Genomic DNA, 22,492 nt, shown 5'->3' on the forward strand with positions numbered 1-22,492 from the left:
CAGGAAATGTTCATAACAAGTAATAAAAACAGGGCTGATCTTACCATCCATAACACCAAGAGGCTGTTTTGCCGCAGTGAGTCGGTTTGAGCCAGCTTTGAGCAGCAGTTTGTCCAGATCAGGCCTTTGGGGTTTGGATCCAGAAACAGCGTGGGTCTGCGGCTCTGCATGATCGCTCGGAGCCGGCCGCATGTAGCTGAGGTAGTGGAGCTTTCCTTTGGGCCCCGCAGCCTCCCCACCCAGGGTGCCTTGCTGAGGGCCGGGCGCTGCAGCGAGAAGCTGTGCCAGATGGCTGGAGAGGAGCTTGCTCCGTCCTGGGTCCTGGCTGGAGGAGGTTGTACTGAGCTTGGGGTGCCTGCCCTCTCCACTCTGAGTAAAGACTTTGGTGATTGGAGGCTGGCCAGCTCCCTTCTGAAGGCTGTAGACGGTGGTCTCTTTCCAGCCCGTCTGGGGTTTTGGCCGACTGGATTCTGAATGACCATCAGATTTGATGTCTTCATTCTGCTACAGAATAAGCCCAGAAACCACATTTAGAGCTCTGTGAATGTGTCAGACCTTCTTTTTCCTCACTGGAGTGGTTTCTGTAGAGTAAAAGGTAATCCAGAGGACTTTTAGTTAATAGTTATTACAACCAAATCAAACATTCAAGTCTATGTAACCTCATTAAATTATTACACATCTTCATTTCAAACCTCTTCACCTTGAATCTCTTTACAGGATTATAACAAAGTCAAGTCTCAGCCATGTATTTGACCCCAAACAAGGACTTTCAGCTCCGACTCTCCTATCACAGGTTAAACTTCCACAATGTAGAACAAAACCACATTGAAACGGCTTTGTTCCAGCCGCTCGACTTCAACCAGAGTTTTCTGCGAGCTTGTTATCTTTGTGTGTTTATTCCAGACAAATAGGTGGGAGTACAAGAATAATCCACCTGCAGACACACATATGCTTTTTGACAATGTGTTTCTCTGCATGCTGTGTTGTATATTTACAATTGTTTAGCGATGCTGGCTCACATGGATTTGTTGAATGATAACTGTTTACATATCCACAAGCGTGCGCCCGTCATAAAGTTCAATAGAAAGGTGCTTTTTAAAAAAATAATGAAATCCACACATTCTATCTTTTTAAATGTAACAAACACCGTGGTCCTTTGAAACCTGTGCCCGGACATCACACCACAACATAATTATCTAAATGATTTGAAATGTGGATGATTCAGATCTCACGACCTTTTCATTCATCAGTAAATGTCAGATGATACTATTGTAATACACCAGGAATCGCTCATATCAATCTGAACAATGCTTCCTCATCACCGTAATATTTTTACTACTTGGTGAATAATGATGGCCTTCTCTTCACACTCAACCCCATAACAGTATTATTCTCAAATATTTGAACTCGATTGACGATTGATGTTGATCTGCTCGTTGCGTCTGTGATAAATGAAAGCGCTCAATTTATCTATTCTTTGAAAATGGCTCACTTTGCCTGTGTTGCATGCGTGCACGTGTGTGTGAGAGAAAACTTATTATGAACGGATTTCCATGTGTTTGGTGCTTTTAACTTGTTACTCTAAGCAAAACATGTCCCTGAAATCATTTCAAATTGAAAAAACAAGCAAACAAAAAAAACCAACAAAAACGCAGCTTGTTCAGGGTTATGCCTGTATAAGTTGTTCACAGAATCTAACAATCACACACAATGTAATAACATATTGTTTAATTACGTATTCATATGACGTTCCTTTAGCCGATAATTGGCAGAAAGATTTGTTTGTCCTGCAGATGGATGTCTCTCACATCTGCTACTTTCTGATTGCAACATCAGTGTGGTAGTTTAACCGGCTGCAATAATAAAGAGTTTGAGTGCAACTTTTGTTTTTCTCCTCGATTCAATATCAAAATCAGGGACATTTCCCAGGGGATGCTTTACCTGGAGAACTGTCCCCGAAAATCAGAGACTGTCAGCGATAATGGATCCCCACTAGTATATGCATTGGTTTGACCCTCTGCAGCTGTTACCTTTGTTAGCGCTTCCTATGAGTGAAAATGTGCTCATGGTATTATTGAAATACATGCACTATGTGCCGTTGCTAAGTTGCACTTATTGCCTATTTTACTTTGGCTTGTTTTTCCTGTAAATTTGCTTACAAATATTGGTAGTTGAAATGCAGAAATGCTCAAGTTTAAGAGAAAAAGTTACAATTTAATGCAGTCAAAAACCTCAAATAAATGCTTAATGTCTTTCTTTCTTTCTCAGGACAATGTTGGTCTGTTGGTTGTTGATTGGTTGTACATTGTACTGTCATGATAATAAGCCCACATGATATAACTACTGGAATAGCAAAGATCTAACATTACCGGCAACAATGTTCTTCTTCACATTAAAATCTTAATCTGCAATTTGTAATTAGCAATCTGATCTACAACACTGATCTGATTCATCTTACTTGTGTAAGACTCATTTATACATTTTCCAAGTAAAAAGACAACATTCGTATGATAAATCTTAAATCCATTCTGCAAAGTTTTTTTTCCCCCCCATGAGAACATTACATGGATTGTACTGGGTCAGCATTGTTGTGACAGGCTTTAGTATAAAAAGAGAAGCAACCTGGGCTCGATGAGACGGGGCAGGATATGAATAAGGATTCCAGATCAAAGACAACTGCCCTTGGAAATTGCATTATGGAAATCGAAGATGAGATAGTGTCACTCAAAGTGTAATTTCATGCATTTCCACAACACACAACAAACTTTAAAAGCATATCCCTTCTGTCAGAGAAGTAGCAGCAATCCCTTATCTAAAAAGAAAAAGAAAATATGACTCATCTGATCTTAAAGTTAGTCATATGAGTTTTTATATTTGACACATAATGAATTATGCATTTACCTTTAGATGTGCCTGCAGGCAGGTATTTAGAAGCCTTTTAGCCACTTGCCATTGCATTAGATATTAATAATAGCACAAAAATGTGTAATTTGGGCATTTCCTCTCCGTTCGAGGAGGAGGAGGATTCATTCTTTTCATTTGAATCAAATGAGCCCACACTGCACTCCAACATACAGTACATTCAATCCATTGAACAGCATTATTACCCGTGTCTCTGCTGCACTCATACTCACTATCTCCCCCGGTGCCATTTTCTGTCCTTCAAACGTATATAGAGAAAATGTCAATCTTTCCAAACCAGGCATACTGAGAGGCCATAATAGCATTAGCACAGCAAGACGGGGGTGCTCTGCCATTCAAGCTAACCATGTTTGCCTTTTTCCATCACACGACACAACAAAGGGCTTCATTTCATCAATAAGGAAGGTCTTGAACTCTTCAACTTTGCATTATGGCTGCACTGACACAGCAGCAGGAAGCAGCTCGCCTATGAAGGATGCCGAGCACATTTAGCACAAAGCTGGGGTTCCTCCAGAAATATGAGGGCTGAATAATGTAAAGAGGTGATGGAGGATCTTTGTGTAAAAATGATCCCTGCTCAGCTGGAGAGGAGGAGAAGACAGAAAGCGAGAAACAAAAGCGAAGCAGGGACGAGAGAGCGATCCCAGATACTGACTCCTCGTCAAAAGGAAGAGGAAGAGGCCCTTCTGTAATTTATTCAAAGAAAACACATTTTCTTGTTGACTTGGGTGATATGAGCCACTATTTCTGTCCAGAGAGCTGCATCCAAATGCTACATCTAAGCTGTCAGGAGAAATGTCATTATTTAGTATTTCACTTTTATAAAAGTTTAGAAACCTCCTGAGACGGTTAGAAAACACAAAGATCGAGACCTTTGGAAGTTTTTAATAGGCTAACCTTCAAAAAAAAAAAAACAATATATCTTCTATCTTCCACAACAGGATAGAATCATGAAACGACTGTTAGTATTCAGACTAAACAGCTCTTAACCATGTAAACACTTCCATCTGATCAGTTTCAACCTACCCGACTAAAATTATGATCCGACCGGAGGACATGGTGTCACTTTGTCTAAATTCTTATCAGTGTCCCCGTACACGGCTTTCTACTGTTGAAGCTTTGTGTGCATGTCTTACTTAATGTCCCCAGGCGACACTTGATTCTTTGAAAAAAAAAAAAAAAAGGAGCAGAAACAAACTGGTCGATACAGGAGACAACACAGCTTGTTTCTTCCTGATCATATTCTGATCAAGTACAATGTTCCTTTTTGTTGTGTTTTCAGAAGAAACACAAAAAGAAACACAAATAAGCTTTAATATTCAAACTCCATCTGGAATACTGGTGGGCTTCTGGGTAAAGCTGAATGTGGAATCATTGTGCGTAGGTCACAGCCAACCTCACACTGCAAGGCATTATGGGATTGACTGATTAAAATAACTGCTGCATATAAAACCACACATCAATCTAATCACTTCATAATCATCTCTGAATCAAAAGAATTCAATCAGGCAAACCAGCGACCATCCAACTTCTGCGATTGTCTTTTAAATGCCCGATTGGAAACACAATACATCACACATGTAGATTTGGTGTAATTTTGCCATTTGTTGCGGTCAGTTTTCCAGTTTTTTAACTCTCACCCCAACTTTGGCTCCCTCCTGCTGGACCCCCGGGTGTTGGTCCTCCTCGGCGTGCGGCAGGAAGCCCAGCCCCGTCAGGTACTGCTGGAGGTTTCTGCTCAGCTCGCCGTGAACAGGCCTCACTTTTCTGTCTCTGGAGCTGCTGTAGGCAGTCAGCGGGCTCGGAGCCGTGGCCTGATATTTGAGGGGGGTGCTCCTCAATTTGGAGAGCTCTCTGGAGACGGCCTGCTGTGTGACGTCGTCCTGCCACGTTAGACCTGAAACAAAGAGGTCAGATTGGCAAAACACAAAGTCAGCAAAAAGGACAGAAACGATGCAGCGATTTCCGCGAAATCATTTGGACTTGTTCTCTTCAACAAATTAAACACTACAAAACAATTCCTCTATCAAATTCATGCCCCATAATAGGAAATGCTGCTGCCAACAGATAAAGCATGATAAAGCATCTTTCTGCTGAGTCAATACTTGTTTTAGTCCTGATTTCATCTCAAAAACAGCTATAGACCAAATTTCTGTTAAATAATGACTGGACCTGAAATCCGAATGGATATAAGACGACACGTAACACACTGGAAGTCGATATACACTGTATGGGGTCAGTGTGTGCTCCTCTTGAAAGTGAAATGAATCAAAACAAAAGAGCAAAGAAAAATTTAAAAAATTTAAATATCAAGTAACTTCTCTAGTGAACAGTTAATAATAGCAGAAATGTTATTTTATGAGTGTAAATGTAGTTTTTCTCAGCAAAACTGAGAAAACCAAACAGGAAGTATGAGTGTAAAGAATGACAGTAAAGAGGAAGCCTGACACATGTGCGCACACACACACACACACACACACACACACACACACACACACACACACACACACACACACACACACACACACACACACACACACACACACACACACACACACACACACACACACACACACACACACACACACACACACACACACACACACACACACGTAAAGACACATGTATACACAAAAGTGCACACACACACACACACGCCACAGCCAGTCAACAAGCCCGGGGAGAATGTGACACTGTGGCCTGACTTCGTGCCAACATCTCTGCTAATTGCCAACACATAGTTGGGATGCAGAACTCCTGGGCAGGGGCAAAGCGCGGTGGTGCCAGGACCAGATGGAGCTACCCAAGCAAAAAAAAAAAAAAAGATACCCAAAACATGGCCCAGTTCCCAATGAGCCAAGAGGCTCAGGATTCCAACGGCAAAGAGCATAGAAATACCAACGATATTATACTTCTTTTAAAGAGCCAAGATGCTCGCTGACGAGGCTTTCATTCGAGTGCAGAATCATTTTTTAATGAGAAACATGTAATTAAGCTGTGGTTTTGGGTTCAGATTCCAAACTGCTACACACCCCAACCTTTCACCGGACCCATCTAAAGAAACAATGCAGATTTTAATGATGTGGACGTGTTTATTATCAATAAATCAACAGCCTGGGTAGAAATATGTGGAGAAATGAAAGTATCAACACTGCAGAATGTCTTCATTAGCCTGATTTCTCACCCATAGACACTGGATATTCTCATAGATATTCATAAGCACCAGATGAGGATCTGAGAAATGCAGAGCAGCTACAGATGCCTCCAGTCATTCTTGGCAGTGCTGAATGGAGCACAAAGCAGCGTATGTTGTCACTGTTCTGGAACGCAGCTCGGCCATCCATCCGTACAACAATGACAGTTAACTACCCGTGGCTTACCCGACGTTGTGTATGCATACTATATATTAAAGTGCCGATGATCATTTACGCCATCATCAACAGCCATGGATGCAAGCAGGTCTGGCTCCAACCCTGAAGGATCCATATAGTACCTGGGGCCTGCTGCAGCTGGTTAAGTGGGTTCAGAGCGAACGTGTGATGGTGCCACAATAGGATGAGGCCAGCTTCATTGACTGTGACACCTCTATCCCCCTCCGTCTCCGGGGGGATGCACTCATTTCCATACATACTATGTTCTGTGTGTCTGCGACGGGCACACTTGAGGGAAAGGCTAGGCTGGCGCAAATTACAGAATCAAAATGAGCCATTTTGGGGAAAAGAAGAAGTCAGGGAGAAAAGTGGCAGGGCCTTTACGGTTGGATTCCTCTCAATCAACCTCTCAGCTGATTATCCTGGCGCTGAGGAGCTAAATGTCATGCAAATTCATCTGCAAGTCCAGAGCAAGAGCAGGTTCCATCATCAAGTGCTGCCGCTTTTTGCCTGTTAAGGATAGCCTCCCGTCTCAGGCAAATGCCTCAGTTAATTAACGCCTCGCCATTAGTGCAACAGCTTTCAAACAAGCGAGATATTTCTGTTGGCCTCCTGTCTGTTGTCTATGTGACAGAGAGAGCAGCAGCGAGGGGGCCTCCTAAATATTCAAAGCCTATTAGATGGTATCCTGTCTACACGTCTTGTTGTTTCATCTGGTGTTTTTTGAAATGCAGATTTTCCCCTTTCCTTTACTTCTGTCCACCAACTGATTTTAAAGGCATTAATAGAAAAGAGCGTGAATAATTTAGCAGCAAGTTTCACCTAATTAGTCAAAATGAAATGTGTCACTCTAAATTTGACACATAAATTAAACCAACGGCACAATGGGTGAGGCAGGAGCCGAAATGCAAATACATTTGTAAGAGCCATTTGTGATATGTATAATTCATTTCCTGTGAGTTTCATTTTGAGATAAAAAAAAAAAAAAAGAAGTGATTTCTTTTATTTTTTCTTTAAACGATCCTATCAATCATCATCTTTTTTCACAGCTTCACCCTAAATTAGCCTCACATATTTGGTATCGGTAGATCAGTGGGACCCCTCTGGAGGGGCCAAGGAGTATGAGTGGGGTACAGCAGCAGAAATTCTCTTGGGGTCCCAGGTTTGCCTTTTCCCATTTTTTTTCCATAAAAAAAAAAAAAGAAAAGAAGAAATAGTTAAACAAAAATGAGGCGTTTGAAACTTTTAGCTCATTCATTACGAACATATTTGCTGAAGTGAATTGATCAAAATTAGAACAGCAATAAGTTTCAATGCATCTGCGTCACTAGCACGAAAACGGTCAACAAAAATATCCACTAATGTGAAACGTTCGACTACAAATCACTACTTGGATAATCATTACAATTTGAATCACTGGCCACACCCAGATTTACACATTATATTGACAGTTCAATATGTTTTACTCTGACAGTATGCAAACAAAGGACGTTTGCAGAATTACAATTTTATTCATATTGAAACCTGCTTAACTGTCATGCAGCAGCCCACCACCAGTCGGAGCTACAGAGCCGGCAGCGCTGCAGTGGTCGATTGGATTTGTAAACGTAGCGATGTTGGTGTGATCGATTTGGGCAACTGCGGGTTAGTCATTTGTGCAAATGAGTGGTAATGGTCTTGTTTTCACATATTGCTTTATTCTGTGCAAGAGTGACATTTTATATGCAAAGCATATTTTAAAGTTTTTTTTCTGGAAGAGTAACTTTAAAGCGGCAAGGTGGGAAGTTGGAAGCATTTCCTGTCACAAAACCATCACGATTTGGCAGCACTTTACCAAAAAAAAAAAAAAAAAAAAAATGAATTAACATCATGTAACATGTAGGCTATGTCAGAAATAAATGGCATTTGAGCACCTCGCTGGAGCAATTAACTGAAGCATTTGGATTTTACCTGCAGAGCGTGAGCCAGGGACACTGTGATGAAGCAAATGCAGTTATCGCAATAACATCACAAGATATACTTCCCCCTAATTTTGTTGAAGGTAAAAGCTTCAGGATGTTCATAGATTAAGAGCCTGAATACACAGAGCGAATATTTCTCTTCTGGTCGTTTTCCCATTTTTAATCTAGTTAAAACCTCCACTTCGTCGACAGAGAACAACAGGAACAACCCTGTAACTATACAAGTTTGTATGTGGAGGGAAGGGAGTCATTTTGCTCAGAGCAGAAACGATCCGGCCGGCACACAGACGTGGAGTCACACTGGATCATTCTATAAAGCTCCCTCGTTTCCCTCAAACCAAGCCAAGTTTTCGCCCGGCACGTCACCATGCGATCCGTCTTCTGCAGCTCTCTCCAGCAAGGTTGCGAGGGAACAGACGGAGCAGGAAAACAACAATAGCTTTTGTTGCTCGCCTGTCAGAGACAACATGTTTGAAGCGGAGTAGGACCCTGAGTAACACGTCGTTTCAGTAGCACCACAGGCGGAGGATGTCAGTTTATGGTCACTGACTCTCCCTGACTGACGACTCCTGTCAATGGAGCTAATGCAAATGTCAAAATGCATCATCTTACTTGACTTGACTGCAATATGAGAGTGTCTGCCGCTCCACACGGGGTCAGGAGGTCAATCAACTGCAGGTTACTGTAGCTTAACATGGTCCATCAACGACACGGCTGCTCCATCCTGACATGATTCTTCCTGATGCTCAGAGTACGGAATCCGACGGCACAGACACCGAGCAGGAGAGCAACACCATCAACGGACATATTTGAAGATGCAGGACGTGTTTGTCCGTCATTTCCCCTGGAGTCGAGCAATATTTGGGACGCGGCTTTGCATTCTAAAATTCAATGATATTGTCAAGTAGTTTGTCTGAGATTCTAAACACGAGCACAATAAAAATCCCAAATGGCATGTTTTTATAAAGTACCTTATCAAAAACATTACTTACATATTCCTGGTCCTAATCTTGTTGTTTATCTCACTATCACCAATTTCTTATGGCACGTTAAGCCCTTCACATATCCACCTTTCTAGTTGGCATTCTTCAACAAACCAATGAAGCACATTTCATTCAGCTAAACAGTTCCAGAAGCTGGACCATTTGTGTGTGCGAGTCTGCAATCGATCTCCCAAAGCAGGAGGGAGGAGAAGCGATGACGGTGGACCTGTTGATCGTTTCTGTCTCTGCTGCCACGGCTGAAGTACAAACATCCCCCATTTTCCAAACGACCCCTGAACCTCCCAAAATATGTTGGAACCGAAATCCAGATCTTTCTTTTCTCTAAGGATTTTAAATCTTTCAATTCTAGAGTGTAATTGAAAAAAACTGCGTGAATCGATGTTTTGCTGTTGTTGCTGCTGTCACTGAAAGCAAAAGGTGATCAGATATGATAAAATATCAAGACACTGCCGAGAAATGACCGAAAAATGTCATCCGGATATGTTGTTGATTAGATATTAAAATGCAGCGGTTAACTCTAATGCATTGTTTAAATGCGGGACAGTTTATGAGAACCTGATTACATTGCCCTCCCAAAAAACAAAACACAAACATCTACCTCAGTTATTCAATTCTCTCTGAGCATTTCTATAAGAAGTTGACACTGGTGCAAGCACAGGTCATGAATACTTTTCTTTCTTTTTTTCATTTCTCCCATGCTGCATTCATTCATTCAGCGAACTAATTTGTACACTTGGATTTGTAATGAGAATCAAAACATTCAATCTTTAAAAATGTTTTTCTGATCTTTGAAATCCGCACTTATGAATCTCTAGGCCTTACAACAGCAAACCTAATCTAACGTAAAAGGCACTCTTAAAAAAATAAAAAATAAAAGATTGCATGTCTATATAGGTTTTTAAGATGTCTAAGAACAAAGTTGCAAACGGTAACAATAATGTTCAAATGAAAAACAAATACACATGGCTCGGTTGAGGGAGCGGTCATCTCCCAATCGAAAGGTTGCCAGTTCAATTCCCATCTCTGCCTTCCCACATGCCGAAGTGTCCTTGGGCAAGACGCTGAACCCCAAAACTGCCTGGGTGAACGCAGTGTGAGAGCGGTGGTCGGAGTGTCGAGAAAACTGCTATATCAAACCAATGCATTATTATTAATAACAGAAAAACAAGAAGACATAAAATAAAATTGGAATTTATTTTTTGGTTTTTTTCAGCATTTTTCTTTGTGTGGATTTTAAATCGCTAAGAAATTTATTTGGGGGGAAAAAACAGCAAAAGCCTTTACTTTTGTAGACTTGATGAGCAATATATCTTTCATTTTTGAGATACAGTCTGTAAAAGCAAATGTTGAATTCCTGATGTAGGTATTTTTCCCAGAAAAGACGACAGTTATTGATGCAAGAAAACTGATTCCTCCTGCTTCCATTTCTGTTTTTACTTCTTGCAAAGGGCAATAAAAAAAACAAAAAAGACACACACAGACAAAAACACGTTTTCATTGTCACTGTGTCTATAAAAGCAGCACTTCATCATCCGCAGACTGACAGACGTCCTGTGCCTAGTTACTGTTGCTAAGCTATGATTGGACGGTTCATTTTGGGGGCGGAGCCTAGTAAAGGGCCAATTCAATACGCCGTGATTTTCATATATGGTACGTCAAACTGAAATGACTGCAGTTACTGAATTAGCTACTGTGTGTATGTTCACGCACGCACATGCGCACACACACACACACACACACACACACACACACACACACACACACACACACACACACACACACACACACACACACACACACACACACACACGGAGCCGTGTGACAGCAGCCTGGCTATGAAACGTGTAGACACAGACTGAATACTAAACTTGCTTGTGTAATATAAAAGTCAATTTGCAGCCGCGTGACAGCGCCTTGCATTCAAAAGGTATTGTGGTGAAAATTTAATACCAGACAATGCGGTCTGCCATCGGGGACACATCCAGACAAGCTGAGCCCTTTTGTACAGGGGTCAATTTCTATTGATCTGAATGACATTGGTGTTGTGCAGTGAGCAGAGATTGTGTGATTTCTACCTGCTCTGATGCAAGATAAAGAGGATTGTAAATCGATTCCATTGATGTTCCTCCCTGTCCCCCCCACTCGCCTTCGTCTCTTCAATTTTGGTTACAGTACAGTGGTCTCTATAACACCGTCTGAGTTGGGGGGAAAAAAGGTTCCCCTACGTCTCAAAGATGACACTTCAATTGCTGTTGAGCTGATAAGAGTAACGTGCCACCGAGCATTAATAGTGCGTTGTGGAGTCATCCAAAGATAATGCTCCGTGTCTCGGAGAGGATGTGATTCTCCGAGACAGAAAAAGGAGAGGAGATGTTTCAAAGTGATGATGTCATGTCTGTGGAGTCTGTGAAACGGGAGTCTTCAAACACAAGGTCAGACAATGAATCCTATTCAAATAAAAGCACCTAAAGAAAAAAAATTACACTGTGGCTCTCCTCTCATCCTCCTCTCTCTCATTTGTTTATTTCTCAGCAGTAATTAGAATAAATGTGTGGTCTCTTCTGGCTTAATATTCATCACTGTTTTTTTTCCTCCTCTTTTCTTTTTTTTTCTTTTTTGATTTCCTCTGGTCGGCTGCTTACTGCTTAATGATTTTCAACACTGGTTCACGCCTGTTAAAAGATATTAAGCTCAGAGTGGCCTGTAAAGCCAATTAGGCTTGGAAGGCTGATGTTTGTGGTCACGGTTGGTGTTAAAGATATCTACTGCCCCCTGGTGGGCCATGGCTGCAATTACAAGCTGCTAAAATGAAAATATATGTATGATTCACACGTCAGCTTGCAATGTTCTGTGCTTGCTGGTCCTGAAACTCACATCCATGGAGCCTCATGAGCCTCTTGCCTGTCTGTCGTGGCTTTCTCAAACTGTACATGTATGTACAATTCTTTTTAATTGCTTTGCTTAGCAGACAATATTTAAAAGTGACACTGATCCTGTCGAATTGAGGTGACAATGTGATTCATTATTGACAAATGACTAAAACATACAACATATTGCCATATCATCTGCCCAGAGCTTTTCACTGCAGGTTATGAGTGTTGTGTTTCTGATCAAAAGATGAACCAGAGCAAGGAAATGTTTTATAATTAAGTTACTGCTAATGATGGTGTCTCACATATATGTTTGATTTAAGTAAAAGAGTCATAAATAAAGAGCGAAACACCAATAAAAGAAAATCTATAATTACATGAATCCGACATAAACTACTATCGTGGTGGAAACAGCTAAACTCTTTCCCAACATTTTTTCTTGTGATTGTCTTTACCAAAAATTGCGAACACAACTTGAATATAATGTGACCATACATCAACATTTTAGATGTAAGTGGCCTTTAAATAATATCTATTTTATTAAAAGACAAAACTGATTGCAAAATAAATGGAAAGGAGACACCTCAAAATAATATAACATAAGCTACTATATAGTGAACATCCAGAACTGTAACAGGAATGATTGCTGCAGGCTGTATATAAGGATCTACCTACCTAACTTCCATTTACCAAGTATATACCTCTAAATGGCACACCCGATGGGCATGATCAGATCAAAACACTCTAAATATATAAACCAGTTTTGAAGCTTTTATCTCCATTTATACATTGAATATGTCATGAATAATGCCTTCAGAAAGAGTTTGCTTGGTCGCAGGAGGTGGGGGGGATTATTTTAGCCGTAAAGCATTCAGACCTGTGTTCAATATAGTCATTTGGACTGCAGAAAGTATTTTACATGCTCAAGATGACCTGATGTGCACACAAGCTCTTAATTGGATGTGATTAAATAAAAATGTACCAACAGAACACTGTGTGTCTCCGTTTCTCAAATATTATTAACACAAAAATGGAAATTTGCTTGCAGAAAACACTCAGTAATTATCAAAGTATTAATAACTAACAGAATCATCAGATGAAAGGTTACTTTTTTAATAGTTTCCTTCATAGAAAAAAAAAAGGACTTGTTTTTCTCTTGCTCTCTTGGAGTGGCGACATCTTACAGCAGACAGACTGGAAGCTGCGGTCTTTGCTGTCTGTTGTTAACACTGTAACAACTATCAGCAAGAGAAGACTCTGTTCCTCACGACCAGAACAAGACATGAATATCAAATGTGTCGTATTTAAATCAGCGAGCTGATGAGACTTGCTGATGAGACTCTGAAAATACCCAAAGGAAACCCAGCATGACTCCAGGTAGGGAAATGATAAACATTAAATCTTGAATTCCTACTGTAACCTTTCCCCTAATGAGCTCCGTCGTTGTTTCTGTTATGAACACACAGTTTCATAGATGTGCTGTATCGGCCTGGAGAGGTGACCTGTTGGAATGGACACATTAGCCGCTGCCATTGATTGAGCGGGAGAGACTGTCCAATGTGATTACCCTGCACACCTCACACCTACTCATCCATAAAATTAGCTCTAAATGTTCCACCAGCACACAAGCCAGTGAGATTGGCTGTTGGAGTTAGGCGATAATGGCGAAACAATGGCCCGATATGAGTCGAACGACCTGTTCTAGCTCTGCTGTGGCACGCTGCCGCTAGCCAAGGAGACAGCTTGGCTTATTTGGCTTGCTTCACACGATAGTAGTTGACAAGCGTTGCGCTGTAAGCCCCGTACGTGACTGGTGCCGAACAGAGGGGGAGGAACAAAGAGAGAAAAGAAACTCAAGACAAGGATGGGAGAACAGTTTGTACCTCTGTGAGCCAGTTTCTGGAGAAGGATCCTGAGGCGTTGGAGAGCAGAGGAAGAGATATCATAGGAGTGCAGGTCTGTGCCGGCCAGCTCCTGGCACTGTCCAAACACTCCGTCTACAGAGGAAGAAATACAGGGAAGTGGTGAGAACAAGTTCATGAGGGAGGTGTGTTTTTAGTAGCTCAGCGTGAGGAACACGTTCACAACTCTCCGGAACATTTATTGTGTAAAATGGCATTGGCAGCAGTGTGATGGTGTGAGCCACCTGCAGATTATCCCTGCCTCTGATTCCCTATTTTTGGGGAGCTAATAGCTGCCATTTTTCCTGTGACAGCACTACGATAAGAAGCCATTCGTGACAGGAAGGACTTTATCAGGAACCCTGGTAATCTCCCATCTGCAGGCCTCCCGCCTCACTCAATACAGGTTGCTAGGCAATCCACGCCACTGAGACCCTATCAGCCACATGATTCAATGGCTGGTCTAGACCTCTGAAGGATGCCGAGGCTCGGGGGTCAGAAAGCAGCGCTCAAAGGCACAGCCTGGAATACAAACGATCGGTCACCGTCTCTCTCAGCCCGGGGAGATAAATTCATGCATGTTGTTGGTTAAACTCCCCAAATGAAAGTTCACCTGAAAGATGCTCGGCGTAGATGAAGGCAGCAGATTCAATCGGAGCCGTTTCCTCAGTGAGTGTGGGCGCGCTATCACGCCACATGAGAGTGTGTGCGAGGGATGCCACTGAGATTAGTAAGGGATGTAACGATGTGAATCAACATTTGGTCACACACCACAGCTTCTCATTAATTAGCCCCAAGATGTTGGACAATGATAGCAAACCGTGATGGCGCAACTCAACGCTCAAACACATCATACACACAATCTGAAGTACATCACATGCTCCTCTATTGTTTTTCTCCGGGGTTGGATTGATGATCAATTACATTAATCTGCCATGCGTCATGTAATGATAATAATGATTTTCACCTGTAGGTACCCCAAAAATCTTTATAAAACTGTATATTTACACAAAATCTTGTACAATAGGTTTAGGTTGCAGGAGTCAACTGAAGAGATGGACATTATTTGAGTGAATTAGTTTCTCAGCCTGGATCTAGTGATAAAATATCAAATGATATAATAGCATGTAATGTTGTGTGAAACTATGTGAAACTCTTGCAGTCACACTTGAAATTCTGACGACATACATTAGTCGCATAATTGACCACATACTGAGAATTATTAATAAAAGTCTGTTGATCTTCAAAGCTGTTAGCAATTCTATCTTCTACTGTATTATGAAATAGATCAGAATATGTGAGAATATTCAGCATTCAAATAAAGATGACAGCTTGGACTGACACAACAGACACACCAAAAAATTATTAATGCATTACATTTCTTTTCACTTAATTACTCATTTACCTATAAAGACTATAAACATTCAGAAACACAGTATATTTCTTAATTTGCACCTGTTTTCCTCACTCTCTTTACCGGTAGTTCCATAAACAAGATTTGTTTTTTTAATGAATGTTTTCCCTTTAATGACTGCTAAATGAAGCCACCGCTGCCCACACTACATCAGGTGAAATGTGGTTAAGTCACAACTCAACTTGTCAATCAATCTGCTGTCTGCCAATCACTGGTACCTCTGAAGAGTTCCCAGCCGTGATGAATGAAGGGCGAGAGGGAAGCGGACTGAGCCACAGGAGCCGACCTGAGAAGATCTTTATTTTAGTAATGGCACAAATTAGAGGACACTGACCAATGTCGTCCTTTATTAACGTCAAACATTATCGCTGGTGGGACTCGAAACAACATGGCACCTATAGCTGAGGCTCAGAATTGAGTTTTTATTCTAAAAGAAAATCAGATGTTTTCCTGATTCAGTTTTTTTTTTTTCTTCTTCTTTTAAATGACAGCTCTGTACAGGAGGAAGCCTGTGGGAGACGGTGCTTTAGCAGAGACGGCACGCAGGAGTTATTTAGAGACCTGAGAACGGCGCAGCGGAAAGCTTCCCACCTACAGACACACAGATCATCACAGACGTGTGCGCTCCACAAGACGTCAACTGTCTCGTTACTCTCTGCCAGCAATCCTGCGTTTCTGCTGACATTATCCGTCGCGACCAGGTTAACACAATCGTTCATTTTCTTTAGCCCCATACTGTAACAACACGTCTTACGTAAGTATTAAACAGGAACCGGTGACATGTCAAATGATGGGGAGCTGCTTAATGAAGGATATGCTGCATCCCTCCTCGGTTTCCATGGCGATGGCACATGTTACTTCCTCTTCTGTTGTCAGGGACATTCCCGATAGCAACCACAGGCACAACGGGGTTTAGAGCTCTAGATTTATAAGTCAGAGGTATTTTACAACAAAGAAATCCCGGTTTGGAAAACAGAGCAGGTGATTGATTTGTGGAGGTGAAGCCGATGTTCAGAGCCACATGCACGATGAATCACAAAGCACTGCTGTGTCACTTTGTGTACGTTCACATTACTGAGAGAGTCAACACAAGCCACGGTGGTTCATTGTAGTTGACAGCTCACAGGGAAACTGGCTTGCTTAACCTATTTTTGACTGCTGAAAAAACACACACACACACAAAAAATGTATTCTAGACCTGGAAGAGAGCAGCGTGTGTTCAATTGATCAATCAATCACACTTTATTTATATAACACCCTTCACGCAGGTTAGTACAACCAAGAGTGCCGAATGAGGAAAATAAAACAGTAAATACTAGATAATAATGAAAGTGGAAGCATTAAAAGATATACTTTAAGCAACTATTAAAATTATGGGATTAAACTGGATCAAACAATACTTTCATGAAGACGAGATAAATAAGGTTCAGTCTTAAAATGGCGAAGATAACACTGAATAGAATAGAATAGAATAGAATAGAATAGAATAGAATAGAAGGTGTTAAGACAGATAACACCCTGAAACAGCAAGTCAAATCATGTAAATTGAAGACTGCCAAGTAGAGAGTGAATCTTTAAGGTTTTGCCTGTTCAGAACAGGAGACACAGCTGGAGGATGTGAGACCCAGTTGATCCTGCCAGCAGCAAACTATGCAGAGAAAGTCCAACAACACACAGCCGGTAAAGTAAAAGTGCAGATGACTCACTGAATCAGTTATGTCCAAAGCTGAAAATAACACATGGGCATACAGGCCAGTATGACTGAGCCTGTTTTCGTTCCAAAAACATCCCAGCATAGGTGCAAGAGATCTATTTAAATCCAAAACATTTGAAGTTCTCCGAAAAGGACTGAAAGTTGAATGCAGGAGAAAAACACTATGGTTTTCTAATGATCACCTGTCAGGTTTCTGAACTATTACGCTGACATCCGATCAATTCTCCTGCATGTAGAACAAGTCTAAAGCTGGCAATGAGATGAGCAAAAGCACAACGTTACCTCTGTCAATACAATCTATAATGCATAAAGCAGACCTCAGATTCAATTAATCGTTCCTTTCAATCCTGTAAATCACTGGCATTCTGGCTGAGGTAAAGCTACCTCTGGAGAAGCACAGTGTTTAGAGGAATAAAGAAGCCAAAGCCCAAAGAAACAAAAAACAGAAAGGCGAAGAGCTCTAAATCCCGACACCGTCCCTCCTCCCACTGTGACAGACAGAGCGAAACCCGGCTGCTGCTAAAGCTATTTAAACTGTGAAAGCTAATGCTCCGGGATAACAGGAGCAAACACTAAAGCTGACAGCCAGCGGAGCATTTCGAAAAGAGCGAATGTAGGAAACGAGAGGCAGGCGTACCCGCGAGACAAATTAAGACGTATCTGAACAGGTGTACTCGCTGTGCAACTCATGTCATGAAAATGAAGGGTCTCAAAATCAATGCAGCGAGACCGGCCAGATGTAGCCTGCTAATAAAGAACTGTGCGCCAACAAAAGCTAAAGTGATCAGGGTTTGATTAATGGAGTGGTTACAGGTTATTCTGAGCTCCTCTTTATGCATTGGAGCTTTCAAATAATAATTAAATCACACAGGAAGTGCAATGCACATGTAAGTAAAGAAATGAATAGAGACAGACTGACTCTGAGCAACATTAAACCATACAGCTCACTGAATCTGGCTGTGGAATAGCGACCAGCTGTAATATTACATTTAATATTTCTTTTAACATTTTGGTGGCTGTTGATCGGCTGGTGGTTTTTCTGTCTCTCGATAGGAAGGTTGCAAGTTTGATCCCCCAGATTGCTCCCAATGGCTGGATTGAGCATTTTGCGTAACAGCCTCCATCGTTGTGACGAGACGAACAATGTAAAATGCTGAAGTAAAAACCCATTTACCAACATGTCTTTTTCGTTTGTTAAACATTTAGTATTTTATCCTTTAATATTAATCTGTTACTCTCTACATATTTGATGATTTGTGCTTTCAATTTCAGACTCTTCCTCGACCCAGACAGATGCTTGACTTCTGTAGTATTTACACTTCAAGTGTTTATGCTGCTCCCGAGATCGCCGCGAGTGCTGATGGACTGGAGCGTCACTGAAATCGTTTCCATTTAAAAGACAGTGCAGACATTTCAGACAATGGTGGCCCAAGTGGAGGCAAGATAACCGCCGATCGATAGCACACTGTTGGTTAAGTGTTTAATAGGAGCCGACCGGCGCCCCGAGGGAAACGTGTAGCACTTATCTGCTGTACTTTAGCTTAGCTGCTCGTGCCAGTAAGCCACATACTCCGGAGGGCTGCATCAAATTAAAATGCATTTCCAAAGTAATTGCATATCCTTTAGGAAGGACCTCCGGAAAAGTATTCCCCTGAAGATCGGCGTAAAGACTTGCTATAATGAGACATGACAAGTAAAGATTGCATTATGGAGTATATGGATCTACTGAAATGTACCATCACTTTGGAGTAGAGTTTGGACTATGGAGGCAAAATCCTTCGTTGAACAATTCTTGCATTGTGACCAGACATATTATCCATCTGAAAAAAGGCCACTGCCACCAGGGTAAGCCGCTGTAATGACAGTTTACATGCTTCAAAAAGTGGTTAGAAAGGTAAGTCAATGGAACGACATGAAGACCAGCAGTCAGGAATGTGGTAGAATGAGGCCAAGACAGTATTGTCTGGTTTAGGAGCTCCAATGTTCTGAATCGGTTTAACTAATATCATACAACAAAATTAATTGTGTGTAATTATCTCATACTACGCCTGTTATTATAGAACGTGTTATGTAGTAGATTATTTATAAAAATTAAAAAAAAAAACCAGAATATTCTCCATTAGCATTTTTTTTCTGGCAAGTTAAACCTTTTAACATATTAAAGGTAGTAATTCATCAGCGAGCTTTCATTTCTTCCTCGCTTCAAGTAATAAATTAAAAGAGAGTACAGAGAAATCCCTTTAAAAGAATAATTATAATTGAACAACATACAACGGAAACACTACAAACAAAACTATAGAGTGAGTGATGAAAGAAAATAATTAAATACATTCAGAAAAAAAAAAAAATCAACAAATGTTTTTAAATGGTGCATAATAAGAAGGAGGACGACAGAGGTTATTGTGTGGTTTTCCCCAAATTTCATTTCAGTGTGTAAAGGTCTACTCTCTTCTCCGCAGCATAATGACCACACCGGGAGCTGACCAGGGGGCCGTCGGACGCCCTCCATTCACATAATTAGTCAGTGTCTCAAAATGAGCTCATTCTGCGTCTGAGAGACACAGAACTCTAAGAGGCGAACGGTCCCTCGAACAAACAGGTGAAGAGAAAACGGTAACGTAGCTACTATTTCTATAAATGACTTTTCAAATTCAAGAGTCATTGTGTGGGTTTTTTGGTTTTATTTTTCAGATAAGCCTTGCTCTTTCACTTTCTAAAGGCTATCTAGTAAACCTGAATGAAACAAAACAGCAAATTGTAATAAAAAAAATTGTGGGTGGATTCACAGGCTCTAACATCTTTCAAACTACAGCAGAACAAGCATGATTTTTCAAAACAACTATATAATTGTGAGGGTTTTCACGGCAGTTTCAATAATGCAGGGCCATGAGCCCCCCAAAAGTCTAGAGAACATGCTTCGTTTTTCGTTGGATAAAAGACTAACAATATAAAATGTCGTTGTTGCAGGTGGTTGGATACGTTGACTATAAACTTAAACTATTTGGCCTTTTATTTAGTCTGCAACTGTCACACTTACGGTTTTGACGGCAATGAAATCTGTTTTATCACTTCAATTAGTTTCAATGACACAATAAATTCAGATCTAAAAATGTGTATTTAAAAACGAAAAAAGATCAACAGTTTCACTCTCGACTTATGTCCTCACAATTTCTTGTCAGCATCTAAATGGAAAAAAAAAAGCATGTTGGGCTTTTATCACATACTACATTCGAATGTGTCTCAATAAAAAAAAATAAAAAATTAACTTCTGTAAAAATTTGTTTTCAATGTTTTACACTCCACTTAATTTCTTTTCACACAACTCTCAGGAGGCAGATAGGAAAGAGTTAAAGCTATCCCATAAAAGGAGCTGAAGGATTTAGTAAATCAGTTACTTGTGATGGCACATGTCCCATTAAAACGCCTCAATTCTTTTTGCGACCTTGTGGTACATTCATTGTCTACCTTTCCAAACACATTTGTTGTGACTGATCGGTGGTTTTCAATGTGGCCTTGTTAAATGTGCTCAGATTCACTGTAGCTGGATAAAAAAAAAAAAGAAAAGAGTGAACAATCTTTACAGCAGCAGAAAAATGATAGTCAAGCGTGCGGTATAGGAACTGAGGATGGGGCTCCTCCTCGCAGCCCTGCCCTCTGCCACCCCGCATAGCAACAGCCCGGGTGGGAAACAGCTGGCCTGGCCCAGAATAAACCAGGTTACTCCTTCGGGGAACCGGAGGAGAGTTGAAGTGGCAGACCTAGTTACTCCCACTCATCATCTGTCTGCGCGGTGGCTGCTGCTCATCAGGAGTCCGATGGAGAGTGACAGACCGTGGACCGAGTACATGAGGAAGGCTGCGAGGCAACTAAATAACGTCTCATTACTTGCATATTAGGTGCAACATTAATCCAACATTAGTCCGTTTTGCCTGTATATAGTGTAATTAAATGTCAGTATGGGATGGATTGTGTGAGCGTGGTGAACAAAAATGAGATAATAACCTAAAGATTAGGGGGGGGGGAGAACTATAGTCTTCATAGCTATAATCACGTCTTTGCATGCTATTCTTACATCTCAACAGCGACTGTGTCCTCTTGTCTGCCTCTGGGTGTTTTTTTTTTTCTGCTGAGGTGTCAGCAGTTTCCTTCCATTTGGCTCCCCTATGTACCAAAACAGCCTGTGTAATTAAAGTCATATATTTTTATATATATATATATATATATATATATATATATATAAATATTTCTCCTCTGCACCACCTCCTCTTTTCCTGGGACGACCAGAACTGGGTTAACACTGAAATGAAGGAGGGCGTCTCTATATTTGCTTCTATAATTTCCTGAATATCGAGAAGAGTGGCCTCATCAAAGGGTCCAACCATTCTGGGCAAACTACCACTTATATTCTCTTTGCGTTTATTGATTTTTGTGTGGTGGGGAGTTCTGTTTATATTTATCATCGTAATAGAGCATGTGAACTATTGTCTAAATAGTTTGTGTTTAGCTTGTTTACCACAAAAAGAAATAAACAAAATATTTTGAAGGTTTAATAAAAGCAGCTTGAGGTTCAGGAAAACAATGTGGGGGGGAATATTTAGTTGATAATCAATAGTTATGATGAGGATTAGTTGCAGGTCTAATGAGTTTAAAAGTGTTTAGTGTTGGTTTACCTTTGAACAAGCAGTCTCACAACCTGCTCCATGATAAAAGCAGGGAGTCTTTCATCCTTCATTTCATGTATTCAACGATTCTCTCGATAAATGAAGCTCTGCAGAAGGCCATAACGTGCCCTTCGTCACAAGAAGGTGCGATAAAGCAGAAACACATGGAGACTGTAGACCTCTAGGACCAGGATCATCCTCCTCTGGGGTGGAGGGCGCCACTGAGGCTACAAACAGCTGCATGAACAACACTGTGTCTTTAAAGTTATATGTACACAGGACATATTTATCAAAAAGTCTAAAATACAAAAGTTGTCCACAATCTGAATATGATATAACAATATGAGTATCTAATATGATATATTTGTTAATATTAGTAAGTATTCAGCGTTGAGGGGTAGGACTAGACTCCTTCCAGAAGATAGAAAACAAATACCTTTTTTTTTTTTCTTAGTCTTTTATGATTCACGTGTTCAGAATCACTGATTCACAGAAGACAAAACATAACTTCCCAACTGGATTGTTATTGTCACCATGGCAACAAGTAAGCTCTAACTCAAACTGATATTTTTCTAAAATCATTTGAAAATAAAATAAAAAATCTGAAAATAGTAAAATAATTTAAGATATTTTCTTCTTTAAAAAAAAAAGAAAAAGAAGGTCCTAAATATCAC

General features: G+C 40.8%; 1 protein-coding gene across 1 annotated transcript in view; it reads right to left on the reverse strand.

Annotated features, from left to right (window-relative positions):
• ptprn2 (protein tyrosine phosphatase receptor type N2) overlaps positions 1-22,492 on the reverse strand; it is a 140,871-nt gene that overhangs the window by 100,264 nt on the left and 18,115 nt on the right. Inside the window, exons 3-5 of the mRNA XM_080489049.1 lie at positions 14,012-14,125; positions 4,563-4,819; positions 45-501 (exon numbers count right to left, since the gene is read on the reverse strand). Of these exons, the coding sequence (XP_080345175.1) occupies positions 45-501; positions 4,563-4,819; positions 14,012-14,125 (828 nt within the window). The remainder of the gene's footprint in view (positions 1-44; positions 502-4,562; positions 4,820-14,011; positions 14,126-22,492) is intronic.

This window comes from Lipophrys pholis (assembly GCF_963383615.2).
Source record: "Lipophrys pholis genome assembly, chromosome: 20".
Taxonomy (NCBI): domain Eukaryota; kingdom Metazoa; phylum Chordata; class Actinopteri; order Blenniiformes; family Blenniidae; genus Lipophrys; species Lipophrys pholis.